The following is a 12,440-nucleotide window of genomic DNA, read 5'->3' on the forward strand; positions in this document are numbered from 1 at the left end:
GTGACAGAACAAGGGGGAAAACGGGTTCAAACTTAGAGGGTAGGTTTAGATCAGATAATTAGGGAAAATTCTTTACTGTGAGGCACTGGAATAGGTTGCCTGCAGGAGTTGTAGATGCCCCATCTCTGGAAGTGTTCAAGGCCAGGCTGGATGGAGATCTGAGCAACCTGGTCTAGTGGAACATATCCCTGCCATGGTATGGTGGCTGCAACTAGAAGATCTTTAAGGTAATTTCCAATCCAAACTCTTCCACAATTCTATGACTAATTGATTTAGGGAATTGGTACACTTGAAGTAGAAAATTTGCATCTAAACAAGGGCCATCATTTTTTTACTCTTTTATCAAATTTTTTGCAACATAGCTTTTTGGTTTTTTGCAGTACTGAAACCCAAATAAAACTGTACTTCACAAGAACTCATCTGAAATTTAGGTCTTGTTGATGCTGGGTTTTTTGTTTTTTTTTTAAACTTTAGTTGTTTGTGTTTTGTTGCTTTTTAAATTAAAATCCACTACCTCAGCAAAGTACCATTCAGCACACTTCTACTGACACAGCTAGAACTGAAAATGACAAACTCTAGAAATATCTTACCTCCAGTAGCTTTAGTCTTCTATGGTAACAATAGTGATGCCATTTACTAATTCAAATAATAAACCCTGAAACAATTATATGCTTTTGACTGATGTTACACATTAAGGCCAGCCTGAACTAATTCCAGCTTCTCACCTAAGCTCCTCTCTCTCAAGTGTGTGAATGGCACCGTATTTCTGTACAAAACCTAGGTAACAGTCCTATTTGCAATTGTCTATTCCCTATTAAATTCTGTGAATTTACATTTTAAGAATTATCCAGCTATCAAGTTTCATTTACAGCTTCTGAGGGTTGGACTCACATAGCTGAAGAAGACACACCTCTCAGTAATCCACACCTCTCAAGTCATGGGAAAGAAGCAGCAGTGCTCTGTGGCACTGTTCTCCCCACTCTGAAGAAGTTACTATAAAGTCACCTTATTGATCCAGTTTCAGTTTACACCAAGATTATTTATTGTTCCCTTAGCAGTATGCCCACAAATGAACAATGACAGACAGGCAGCCTGGAGAAGATGACACACACTCTTACGATAAGCACAGACAAAAGAGCTCTTAAGGCTTTGAGGCCCTGCATTCTTAAGTCAAATTCTTCCCTATGTAGTACCCCAAGCACACCATCAGGGTGTGCCTTCCACTTTTTAACAGCATTTCAGAACAAAATAACCATTTATCTGAAATGTTTATTGTGTTTCATGGTACTCACTATTCTAACTAACTTCAGTAAACACTCAAGTTGTATTTTGCCTTGCACAGATGGTTTCAGACATAAGATAAAACGATGTTACAGCAGAAGGACAACAATAGGTGTCAAAGATGTGAAAATGAAGTTTTACTGTACAGCCCAATAGTAACAAAAAGTAATCAGCATGTCAGTACAAAATTTTAGGAAATTTGTGGAAAAAAATGGTTCAAGTGGTGAAGGAGAGGTTCTGAACACAATAGCAGCACTCCTTCACACTTTGGACTGTGTGCAAATGCAGCAATAATACAATACCTGTATTTATGGAACAGAGGTAAGGAAACGGCAGATAAAGCTCAGTTCCTACTGTGACAGTCACAGGCCTGCCACCATCTGGGTAAGAACAAGGCTTCTGTTACTCAAGGAAAAGAGTCAGGTGTAGAGTTCATGCACTAATGCTACTCTTCAGCTTATACTACTGTTGACAGCTTGTCAATTAGATCATCAACAGTATTGACAAGGAGCTTTGTATCCTCCTTGTCACTCATCCGGTGCTGGCCGATTTTGCGGAGGATAACATCCACGTCCTTGCTCAAAACACGGTCAGCAACTTGCATGGAGATCTGCCAGGGCACGTCACCATCCTCCATGCCGTGGATAAGGCGCACGGGACACGTCACAGGAATGGGACTATTAAGCACACAGTGGTTTTCTGCTTCTCTGATGAAGTCATAGGTCAAGGAGTAATAGCCTGCCTCATTGTGCTTTGTTCGATACTTCCATTCACCCTTTTCTTCTATTTCTTTTTGTGCCTATAAAAAAAGAGACCAAAGAATAGATGAAATAGCTGCTAGGAGTACCTAAGAGTACCTCAACTTATTTCTGTTCCAAAGCAGTAAAACTCCCCCAGGCATAAAATTTCACCTTATTCATTTTGATTAGCAAAAAGGTATTCCTGTTCTCCTCACAGCATCTGAGAAGACAAATCTCCTACCATGTCACAAAAGCTGCTCTCCAAACCTCTCCTGAAAATTCATCTAGTTAAAATTCACCAATGAAGTTAAGTTTCTTAGCCAGAATCTATCAGAAACAGTAAATTTCCTTGGCTTCGATCAGTTCACTGATCCTCCAACTAGGAGAAATCCTAGGGAAAAGACATTTTCCAGTGAATCAGTCTTTTCAGTCTTTGCCACAATAGGTGTCTTTAAACAGTATTTTAAGATTCTTAAGTATTTTCAGATTCACAGTCGCAAATAGTAATATTGACACTATAAAGTACCTTGGAAAAAATCCAAACAAATTGGGAAAATATTCTAAATTATTCTAAAGTACATATTATTTATTGCCATGTAACACATCATTTATTTCCCTGAAGACTAGACATTATTACCATCAAGGAAGAACCTCAAAAAGGCAATTCCCACTACCTAAATCTTATAGTCTTTGCAAACAAACTAATCTGAAGAATTTCCTTGCTGTGCACACAAGCTGTGTCGTGCCACCTCAACTACTTTAGTGGCTACTTCTCCATCCTTCAAAGCACAAGGATCCAATTCCAACACAAATATAAGATATTCAACACTGAAATCTAATAGACTGCAAACAGCAGGCATCTGACTTCACATCCTCTAAACCACAGTAATATAAGCACACTCTGGCTAATGCTCACTCTAGTCTCATACTGTAAGCTTAGATTAATCACAGAAAATCTAAAATTTTCAGGAAAAATACAGTTCAAATAATATAATTTTAAAAATTCTTGGTAAGATTTTAAAACTGCACAAAAGCCAACCATCAATATTTACCTCAATGGGAAGCCCCTTAAAAGTTGTTACAACGTGATCTGCTGCTACAGCTACTCCAACCAGAGCAGCTACTTTATCTGGGCGTGCTATTGCAGCATGAAGCATCAGCCATCCACCCATGCTGGAGCCCACCAGAATCTGGAAAAAGAAATAACAAAAAAAAAAAAAAAGACATGAAAATACAGTGTTTTACAGGAAATGACTAATAGGTTTTTTCTTCTTGCACACAGTATCAGTTTTCACTTGGTTTAACTATTTAAACCTTGGGCATAATCCTGCTGTCCTTACCCAGGCAGAACTGCTGTCACCTCCAGTGGAGATTTTGCCTGAGTAAGCACCACAAGATCTGGTATTTATTATTCTGTTTGGCATGGCTGGTTATTGCTGTCTGAGCCTGAAACACTGTAAACAAAATGAGAGTTGAAACAATTCAGTATCATATGCATACTTTTATGTTTCCTTCTCAAGACAGATGCTCATGGTAAAGGCTCAGTGCAGTGAAAGAAGTAAACAAAAGCAATTCATAATACAAAATTGTTTTCAACACAATACTAGTTATTTCTAGGTTTGTAGGAGATTCCAAGTTTCTCACAGTAATTTTTCAAGTAACTGAAGAAATCAAATGCCACTTCTCCTGCCTCTTTTTTAAAACTATTTAATCATATGGAGTATCTCGTAATCTTCCTGCAAATCCTTTAATTAATGCATCAGTGTGGGACAGTGACACTTTTTCATTAGCAGTGGCACGCTGTACTGGAACAATTCCCTGTCAGGTGGCACCTCCATTATGAGGCTTTCTCAGACTCTCTGGGTCAACAGCCCAGCTCTGAGCAGGAGATTCTAAACAACCTCCAGGAGGTTCCTGCCAACCCATGCTTCCATGATTTTGTGACCTACCTGCTTGCAAAAGAGCACCTGTGAACACAACCTCTCAAATGATTCAGCTTGAAAGTGTGTCAGCTGTTCAGCAAAAGCTAATGTTGACCAGAGCTAGTATGGCATATTTTTGATCAAGGTTCTACCCTGAGGGAAAAACAGCATTCTATATTTAAAAATAAAATATAACCTGTGGTCCATCTGAAAGTTCATCCAGTATAGACAGAACATCTTTTCTCCACTTCCCAATTGTACACTCTTCAAATTTACCATCTGAACTTCCACATCCTGTATAGTCAAATCTGAAAAAATAACCATCAACATAAAAGTCACAGTACTGTCTATAGACACTAACTAAATACTACTCTATAATCAAATCAGCAGGGGACAAGATGCCACAATGAGTATTTTCCTACTTGGTCCTGTTTATCAGTAAGACCAGAAATACACAAAACCAGTTTAAATACAACATACACAACTAAGTTATGCAGCATTCACTATTATTTGATATAGCATCACAATTTACTAGAATAGACAAAAAATTTCCCTTAGAGAAAAAAAAAACAAACCCTCAGAACATTTCAATTTTAAAGGTATTTTTAAAATGTACAAACTCTTTTAAACACTGAACCCAAATGAGGCCTTATGATACAGCATTCAATCTTGTCTATCAAAGGACAGCATCACCAAGCAGGGGCATGTTCTTCTAAACCCATAGAAGAGACAGGGTAACTTAATCAGACTTGGCAGGCAGGACAGTGCTTAGAGTGGTAACTTAAAAAACAACTCCTTAATTTTTATTTTTTATGCCTGCAGCATGATTGTAACATGCAGCACTGGTTAGACTACAGAAAATTAGAGAATTTTCTGAATTACTCTCAGAATACATTCTCCTGATTTACCTCAGTTTCTCTACTGACAGAAATCCTACACTTGGAAGTGGAAGAGAGACTTCTTATCTTGTATACAAGCTCCCTTAGCAGAGAGAGTATCCCGATCCAAATGCCAAAGTTTATTTGTTTGTGTTAAAAACCCTTCCCAGAACCCATGAGACTGTTTCCATTTTGTCAAGAGCAATACTCCTCTATGTACCTGATGAAGGCATGACCTAATGATTTGCAGAAATCTTCAAGGGCAGTTGCTTTCTGACCATTCATATTTGAATTGAAGCCTGGAAGGAAAATAACCCCTGGATTCCTCCCTTTAAGTTTCTGATAAGCAATATTTGGTCGATCTGGTCGAGTAAGAAAGCTGACAGATGACTTCAGCCTGCAAACTAATAAGAGAAGCTGTTTAGTACAATCATCATTATAACCTTGGCAGAAACACAAATTTGTATAAACCCAGGGCTTGGCAAATATGGACATATTATGTGAAAAGATGGTATTCTGGCTCAAAAAAGAAGAAAAAAGCATCTCCTATATTCTTTAATGACTGACAAGTACTGATGAACCTGAATGAGAAAGGCTATTGTGATTCATTCTCAAATCATTAAAGGCCAGCCACAGAGAGAGTTCACTCAGTAATCAGCAGAGTGGTTGACTGAAAATGAACACTAAGGCTTCCCAGACTTCATCAGTTCTCATGTTTCATACCATCTTGAATACAAAAAAATCTTCCCATTTAATATCTGCTTAATTAAACCTTTTATTTTCAAAAAAGCATAATTTTGAGACTAGAGTACTCTGTGCAATGGAAGTTTACAAGTACATGAGGTGACAAATTTTTCATGAAAATGAAAGCTGGAGGATAAAACTTTATCAAAACCTAGATCTACACAATATATGGAGATATAAGGACAAGTTCATAATCAAGAATTGGGAAATAATCTTGTGACTAACTTTTTCATCATGATGAGCATAAAATATTAGCATTGTTTGAACCAAATGAAATAAATAACATCCATCAAGGAAACAGATTAACAGAGGAAATGCTAACTAATTAATAATTCTGCTAAATCTCAACAGCTGCTACAGGATTTAATCTAACTTTAGCAGTCAGTTGTACTTCCACTGCAGGTGAGGACAAGTAATTCGTAGAGAGCTGTTAAGGAGACTTAATCCACTGTATTATCCAACTCAGCAAGGTATTTGTTAAACTGAAAGCTTGGTCAAGTCTTCTAAGACTTTGACACTCTTAATTCTTAGATTAGATGATAACTGGCTCTTTGACAGTGGCCACAGAAACTATGCAACCCAAAATAAAGTGTAAGGGCTTCCCAGGGGTGGTCAAATAGTGCAAAACACAGGCCCTGACAGTATCACAGCACTTTGTCCTGCAGCCTTGAGTTCTGTTCTGTCACTGTCAGAGAGATTCCATTCCAGGGGTTTTGGGGGCTTGGTTTGTTGTTAAACTTGCATGTGCATGAGTAAGTGTGGATACATAACACATTCAACAGGGTGCAGAGCTGGCACTCAGCACTTTCCTACAGTCCAACAGAAATTGTATTATTTGAACTACAGATTAAAACCATTAAACTGCTCCTCAAACTATGAGGTAGTTCTTTATCCTACTGGGGCATGAGTTATTTATAAGGGTGAGTGATTTCCACAGTAAAGGTATTCAGATACATCCAAACTATGGCTTTTAATTTGTGTGTTTCTCTCACTAAGCCAGACACTTCTTCAGTAAGAGGAGACACACCAAGAAGCACAAAATTTAATAGAAAAAATAACTGAGAGTATTTTTCTCCCCCTTAAGACCCGATAGCCATTTCTGAAGCCACTTGTCTTCCATTCTGCAGCACTCTGGAGGTGTCCTCAAATTACTCTGGCACTGGGCAGGGCTTCCAACTGCAGCTACAAGACACAACCACTGTCTAAGCTATTTCACAAACTATTCTTCCATTTAACAAGTTAATGGAAGCACCATCAGCAATTTCAACCTGAATAATGCAAACCCAGCCAACCAAAAGCAAAGCTCAATGCAGTCACTCTTTCAGATTTCTCTTTAGACAAAACCATTAGCAGCTACCCAGTAATTTCTCCTCCTGATTTTAGGAAAGACCTTGGTAAAAGCAGGGAAGCATTTCTGAAGGGTACAAGGCGGGTATTAGTGGTTATAAAAGCAAGTTACAGACAGGTGATAGCTACAGAAAGACCACAGAACCCATGCCTGATGGCATCTATGGAATTCTCTTCATATCCGAGTCACTGTGCATGTTATGAACAACAGAAACTCTGACTGAGACCAGTATTACATTACACATCAAAGCCACAGAAGCTCCCTGAACAACTCTGGGAATGTTCCTGCACTGAGATCTCCCCACTGCCAGCAGCAGCAGCAGATTAACGCTGCTGTGACAGGTAATGGACTCAACTCTTCCACACCCGGTTTCCATTCAGCAGGAACTGCTGCCTGGCCTGGTCCCCAAGCACCTAAAGACACACTCAAATAAACAGATACTCTGATAATGCTACTGTTACACAGAAAGGGAGAAAAACACAGCAACAAAGTCCTACTGTATTCAAGTTTTTATGCAGCTACAAAATGTGCACCCCTAGTGGCAAGTAAATTTTACCCACTGAGCAACCTTAGAAGAGATTCACCTGTCAAATGAAAGACAGTGAATAAACTCAACGGGTCAGACAAGCACGGCGTCTGAGACATCAAGAAGGGGCACAGCGTGTTCGGGCAGGGACCGGTCTCACTCAGCAGTGGATGCAGCAAAGCTTTTCTGAACCTGGCGGAGATTACAGGCGCGTTCCGCACCCGAGCAAGCGAACTGGCGCACGATTCCTCAAAATGCACCAGGGGCAAGAGCTCTGAGCCAACAAACCACACGTGGGGAAGCAGCTATGCACTGACGGGGGGCCTGGCGGGGAGGAGAGGCCTGTCAGCAGCGGAGCTGAAGAATCCCATCCGCACCAGCGGGCCGCGCCCGGCCCCTCCCGATGGAGCACAGGGTGCCACCCGCAGCTGCCCGTCACGGCCGGCACCGACACTCCTCCTGTCCCCTCCGCCTGGCACCCCTTGTGCTCCGGGCTGCCCGCGGCCCTTCCCTTACCCAGGGGCGCCGGGGCCGCCCTCAGCGGCGGCAGCGATCCCCGCAGGGCCGAGGCGCGGCCGGCCCGCAGCAGCGCTCCCGCCATGGCCGCCATGGCCGCCGCCCGCGCACGCGCGTGGGGAGGCGGCCGGGGCGGGGCGGGCCGCGGGCAGGGCCGAGCCGCCCTGCGAAACTGCCCTTCTGTCAATTCAAAAAGCTTAAACGTGCCGCGTGCGTTTCCCAGCTGTGCCTTGCAGCCAAGGCCTGAGGTGTGCACTGGGAAGAGCAGTGCCTGCAGGTGGAGGGAGGTGATCACACAGCACTCCGGAGCGCTGTGTGCACTCTGAGCCCCTCAGGACGGGGGGACACGCAGCTGCCATGGCGGGTGCTGTGGCAGGCGGCGAGGGCGAGGGGAGCGCCTCCCTTGGACAGGCCCGGGGAAAGGCCTGGGCCTGCTCAGCTGGAGAACCGGCGGCTGAGAAGGAACCTCGTTAATGGACTCGCACCTCCTCACCTTCCCTCAGCTATAGGTGTATGAGCACAGGAGCCAAAACTATGTCTTTAGGTACTTTTTATATACAGGTCATGGCAGCTACAAAGGAAAGAAAATAATCACAGAATCTCCATTTAGATTAGAGAAGATCTCAAATATCATCGAGTCCCGCCTTTGACCAAGTACCAGCACATCAACTGGACCACCATATGTCACATCCATTTGTTGAATGCCTCCAGAGATGTCCCTCCACCCGGATACCCCATCCCAATGCTTGACAGGCCCTTCTGGGAAGAAATTGTTCCTGATGTCCAGCCTCCCCTGGCACATGAAAATGAACGCCAGGAAAGGCCAGGGCTTGCTGAGCTAAGGGTGTTTCCCACCCCAGCATCAGGCCAGCACCTGCAGGTCATGGCACACAGCAGAGGAGGCTTTTAAGACTCAGACTGTGGTTTGCAATTTCCTGAGAACCTTCAGGATATGCAGGTATTTGACTCCCAGGCAGGAAAGCTCGAAGGGCTTTAATCACCTGCTCTACTTATGTTGCCGTGATGTGCATGGCTACAGAACCCACCCCACTTCATGATGATGATGGCAAACCTAGTGAAAACAAACCAGTCATAAAACCACACTGGTTTTCATTTCCACAGTGAGTTAATACTCCCATTCAGGTCATGTTTAAGTCAAAATCCTTAAACTCAACCAATTTCTGGTTTGCAGTTACACAAAAAACCCCTAAAATTGTCAACATCCAAAGCTGGTGATAAATTTTTCAAACAGGTTAATAAAAAATGACAAATGTATTACATTATGTACATGCAGGAAACAGACTACACTCCTAATTTCACTGCCCTCCCAAAGATTATTTTCCTTAGCTCTTCTATGAGAAAATACATGGAATAGTTCAATTAAGTGTTACTGAGAAATACAGTATTGTTTGCATGACTGTATACAATTATTTAGAAGACAAACAGAAACGTCTCAGGATAATGCAACAAGAAAATATTTGACACAAGTGTATTTTTAAAAATGTTTATTGAAATGCCTTCATTGCATCATGCAGGATATAAAAATTATTAGAAAACCTTTATAACTATACTTAGGAGTAAAATCAAGATACATCAGGGAAAAATAATAACTGTATAAACAAAAGCAATTTACTTGATAGTGTTTTAAATTATAGATTACAGGTTGTGATCTGCACAGATGATAACAATTATCTTGCAACAACAGTCTCTTCTTTTATGATTCAAGTAGAAACTGATATTTGTCATGCTAGAACAATCACATCACCCGTGTATATCACGAACCTGTTCATTACAGTTACAGGGTTTAAAAAGTATAACAAAAATATTCTGCCAGCATACTTCTATTCTGTTTTCACTTTATTTGTTCAATCAAAAGCCATTAACTTTTCATCAAGGAAAAAAAAAGGCCAATGTGGTTTCTAGTACACAAACCACAGAGCATGTAAGTTTCAGTTACTGAAATAGAACCTCTTTAAAGTCATGACACTTTCTTGAAGTTCATTTCAATTAAATAATTTATATTTTTGCAATATTACTTGACTTGGAGGTGATTTTAAAATGAGAGACCACTGCACCCTCAGTATCTTTGCTGTTTTAGGAATCTCAATCCCTACTGCTTCAAACTTTCAGGGGTTTTTATTCATACACTGCTTAGTGTAAACTCTTAGAACTCACCTCTCTCTTTTTATTCTATTTGACAGCATTATTCTGTGCAGATATACATTAAACAACAAAACAACTCTCTGGGACTGAAAGCTTGGCTCCAAAGAATTCAGATAGGTTGAGATTTTGGTGCTGGCATCAAGGCAGGCAGTGCTTGAGAGATTTCCAGAGCATTCACTTGGCACAGAGCAAGATTAGAACCACACTGGGACCTTACTACATAAAAGAAAATTGCTGTAGGGTCCAGAATCAGCTTATTCTGTTCAACAGGGAAGATTAAAAAAATCTCTCTTTGTGAGGAAGTTAATACATGTGTTTCCATTTCTCATCCTTGTGGAAAAAAATGCATCTTTATAAAGCTATTCTTTTTTTTCTTTTTTTTTTTTTTTTGTTGAGCTCCATAGATGCAAACTTTAAACATACAGTTGTTGCCACAAAGTGTTTAAACACACAGAATATAACAATTTAATTACATTAAAAGTCATTAAGAGTTTTGGCACTGTTCCCTTACAGAAAGTTAGGTACAAGTAACAATAGGAAAATGTAAGGGAATCATGTAACTCTTTGGCTCTGTTGTAACACTTAACTACTAAGGCAAGAACTGTGTGTACCTTAGGGCTGCTTTTTTGCTTGTATTTTTATAAAATACTTGACTAAAAGTTTTAAAAAGTCACCTAATCATTTATAAATGTCGAATGTTGCATATTAAAATATATGCTTATTACAACTTTTTGTTACACTACTAGAATTTTTGCATACCAATGAGAACATACACAATTGTAAACTGTTCAGTGTAAATTTATGAAGACATTCTCATAAAGAGAATTTATATAAGAGAATTTGTAGAAACTTATCATTCAGTCAAGATGCTGTAATTAAAATTGCCTGATTACCTATTTTGGAGCACTGTGATTCTCTCAAGAGCTTTTAGCTCGTTCATTCCTATGAAGATCAATTACAACAGAAAACAACCCCCCCCTTCTCAATGCATTTGTAACCCCCTCTCAGTCTGAGGTTTTGGGTGCACATCATAAGGAGGACATGTCAGGGTTTTTATTATTCACTGGCTTTTCAGCTGTCACTAGCTATGGCTAACTTCATTAGTCAGGTTATTGCAGGATGCCCTGTTGCTCCCCTTGTATTACAGCATGAAGTGGGTGTAGCCTTCTGCTCCTGTGACAATGACATCCATCCATATCCTCATGGCTTCTGGGGAAGGAGCAACCATGTAGTAGATGCGGTCGTGGGTCTTAACACTGAAGGTCAGCAAGGGGTTGGGACTCTACAATAAAACACAAAGAACATATCAAAAGAGTACCAGAAGTGGAATTGCTTCCAGGGATATTTAGGAATAGGATAAAGAAGAAAGATAAAATGCTGTACCACTGCATTTATATTGCAGCAGAGATGCATTTAAAGTGTTTGTAGCCACTATAAACACCTTTTACAGCATTTTCCCAGAAGACTATTATACTACAGGGCTCCAAGCTGTGGTTTCATGCCCAGATAACTAACTCCCCCACTCTGTCCAGTGGCTTTCACAAATTGTTCACAGTTTATTTAAATTACAGGTGAGAAGCAGGGGGTGCCATGAGCTGCTGGCACAGTTAACTCCCTCCCTGGGACAGAGGCATGCAGCCAGCCCTTGACTTGTCCAAGCCACTAACTTCAGTGGTCTTGCCACTGGACTAAGGAACTCCTTGCAGCAAATCCCACTTTGCAGGTAAACACTTATCTCAGCTTCCATCAGTATAAAAACCCCCCCAAAACAGTGCTGATCACTGATTAGCTTCCTCTTCCTTTTCCTCCACTCCACGGCTCTTTTCAGTATTTAGTATTTGTTTATTTTTTCCCCCAATAATGTTAGTTCTCCCTTTAATTTTACAGCAGCTACCATACTTTGGGTACTCTGTGATATGTGGTTAAAACAGCAATAACAAAGTTTACCTTATATGCATTCTTTAGATGATCATAATAGACTTCTTCAATAGCTTGAAAATATATTACACCTTTTAATTTAGTTTCATGTTTGTCTAAAACAGAAAAGAGGGAATGACTTCAGAACTAAAATGAACAGTAAGAAGCAAAAGCTTAATCTGCATTTCCATATGCTCAGCTGATAAGTGACTGACTTAACAGTTCTTCTGAAATCCCAAGGAAACCTTCAACCTTTCTTACTAGTTTGTTGGTTTTGTTGAGAGATGCATTTTTGATTTTAATATATCTTCCTTTTCACCTGGTTTCCAAAGATAAAAGCCTTTGTAATTCCCTCATCTGTTTTCAGTGAAGTTTCTAAATATTATGGAGGGGATCAGCCCACAG

At 40.5% G+C, this 12,440-nt stretch overlaps 2 protein-coding genes across 11 annotated transcripts in view; both read right to left on the bottom strand.

The window, feature by feature from the left end:
- Nucleotides 1-1,024: 1,024 nt before the first annotated feature.
- On the bottom strand, nucleotides 1,025-8,099 carry ABHD10 (abhydrolase domain containing 10, depalmitoylase). Its single transcript, XM_079318673.1, has 5 exons — nucleotides 7,956-8,099; nucleotides 5,042-5,225; nucleotides 4,140-4,251; nucleotides 3,074-3,211; nucleotides 1,025-2,080 (listed from the first exon to the last, which is right to left on the bottom strand). Exons 1-5 carry the CDS (start codon nucleotides 8,047-8,049, stop codon nucleotides 1,739-1,741), a joined length of 870 nt encoding a protein of 289 aa, XP_079174799.1. The 5' UTR covers nucleotides 8,050-8,099; the 3' UTR covers nucleotides 1,025-1,738.
- Nucleotides 8,100-10,047: 1,948 nt separating this feature from the next.
- Nucleotides 10,048-12,440, bottom strand: part of PHLDB2 (pleckstrin homology like domain family B member 2) — a 65,578-nt gene continuing 63,185 nt past the window's right edge. For all 10 annotated transcript variants that reach the window (XM_079318418.1, XM_079318412.1, XM_079318413.1 and 7 more), the window contains 2 exons: nucleotides 12,066-12,151; nucleotides 10,048-11,400 (listed from right to left, as the gene is read on the bottom strand). In XM_079318418.1, the coding sequence (XP_079174544.1) occupies nucleotides 11,260-11,400; nucleotides 12,066-12,151 (227 nt within the window). In that variant the 3' untranslated portion in view covers nucleotides 10,048-11,259. The remainder of the gene's footprint in view (nucleotides 11,401-12,065; nucleotides 12,152-12,440) is intronic.

This window comes from Erithacus rubecula (assembly GCF_903797595.1).
Source record: "Erithacus rubecula genome assembly, chromosome: 1".
NCBI lineage: Eukaryota > Metazoa > Chordata > Aves > Passeriformes > Muscicapidae > Erithacus > Erithacus rubecula.

Coding starts and splice junctions, on each gene's coding strand:
- ABHD10 (XM_079318673.1), bottom strand. CDS start 8,049: ATGGCGGCCATGGCGGGAGCGCTGCTGCGGGCCGGCCGCGCCTCGGCC. Junction 5,226..7,955: donor GGCGGCCCCGGCGCCCCTGG/GTAAGGGAAGGG, acceptor TTCTCTTATTAG/TTTGCAGGCTGAAGTCATCT. Junction 4,252..5,041: donor TTAGGTCATGCCTTCATCAG/GTACATAGAGGA, acceptor TTATTTTTTCAG/ATTTGACTATACAGGATGTG.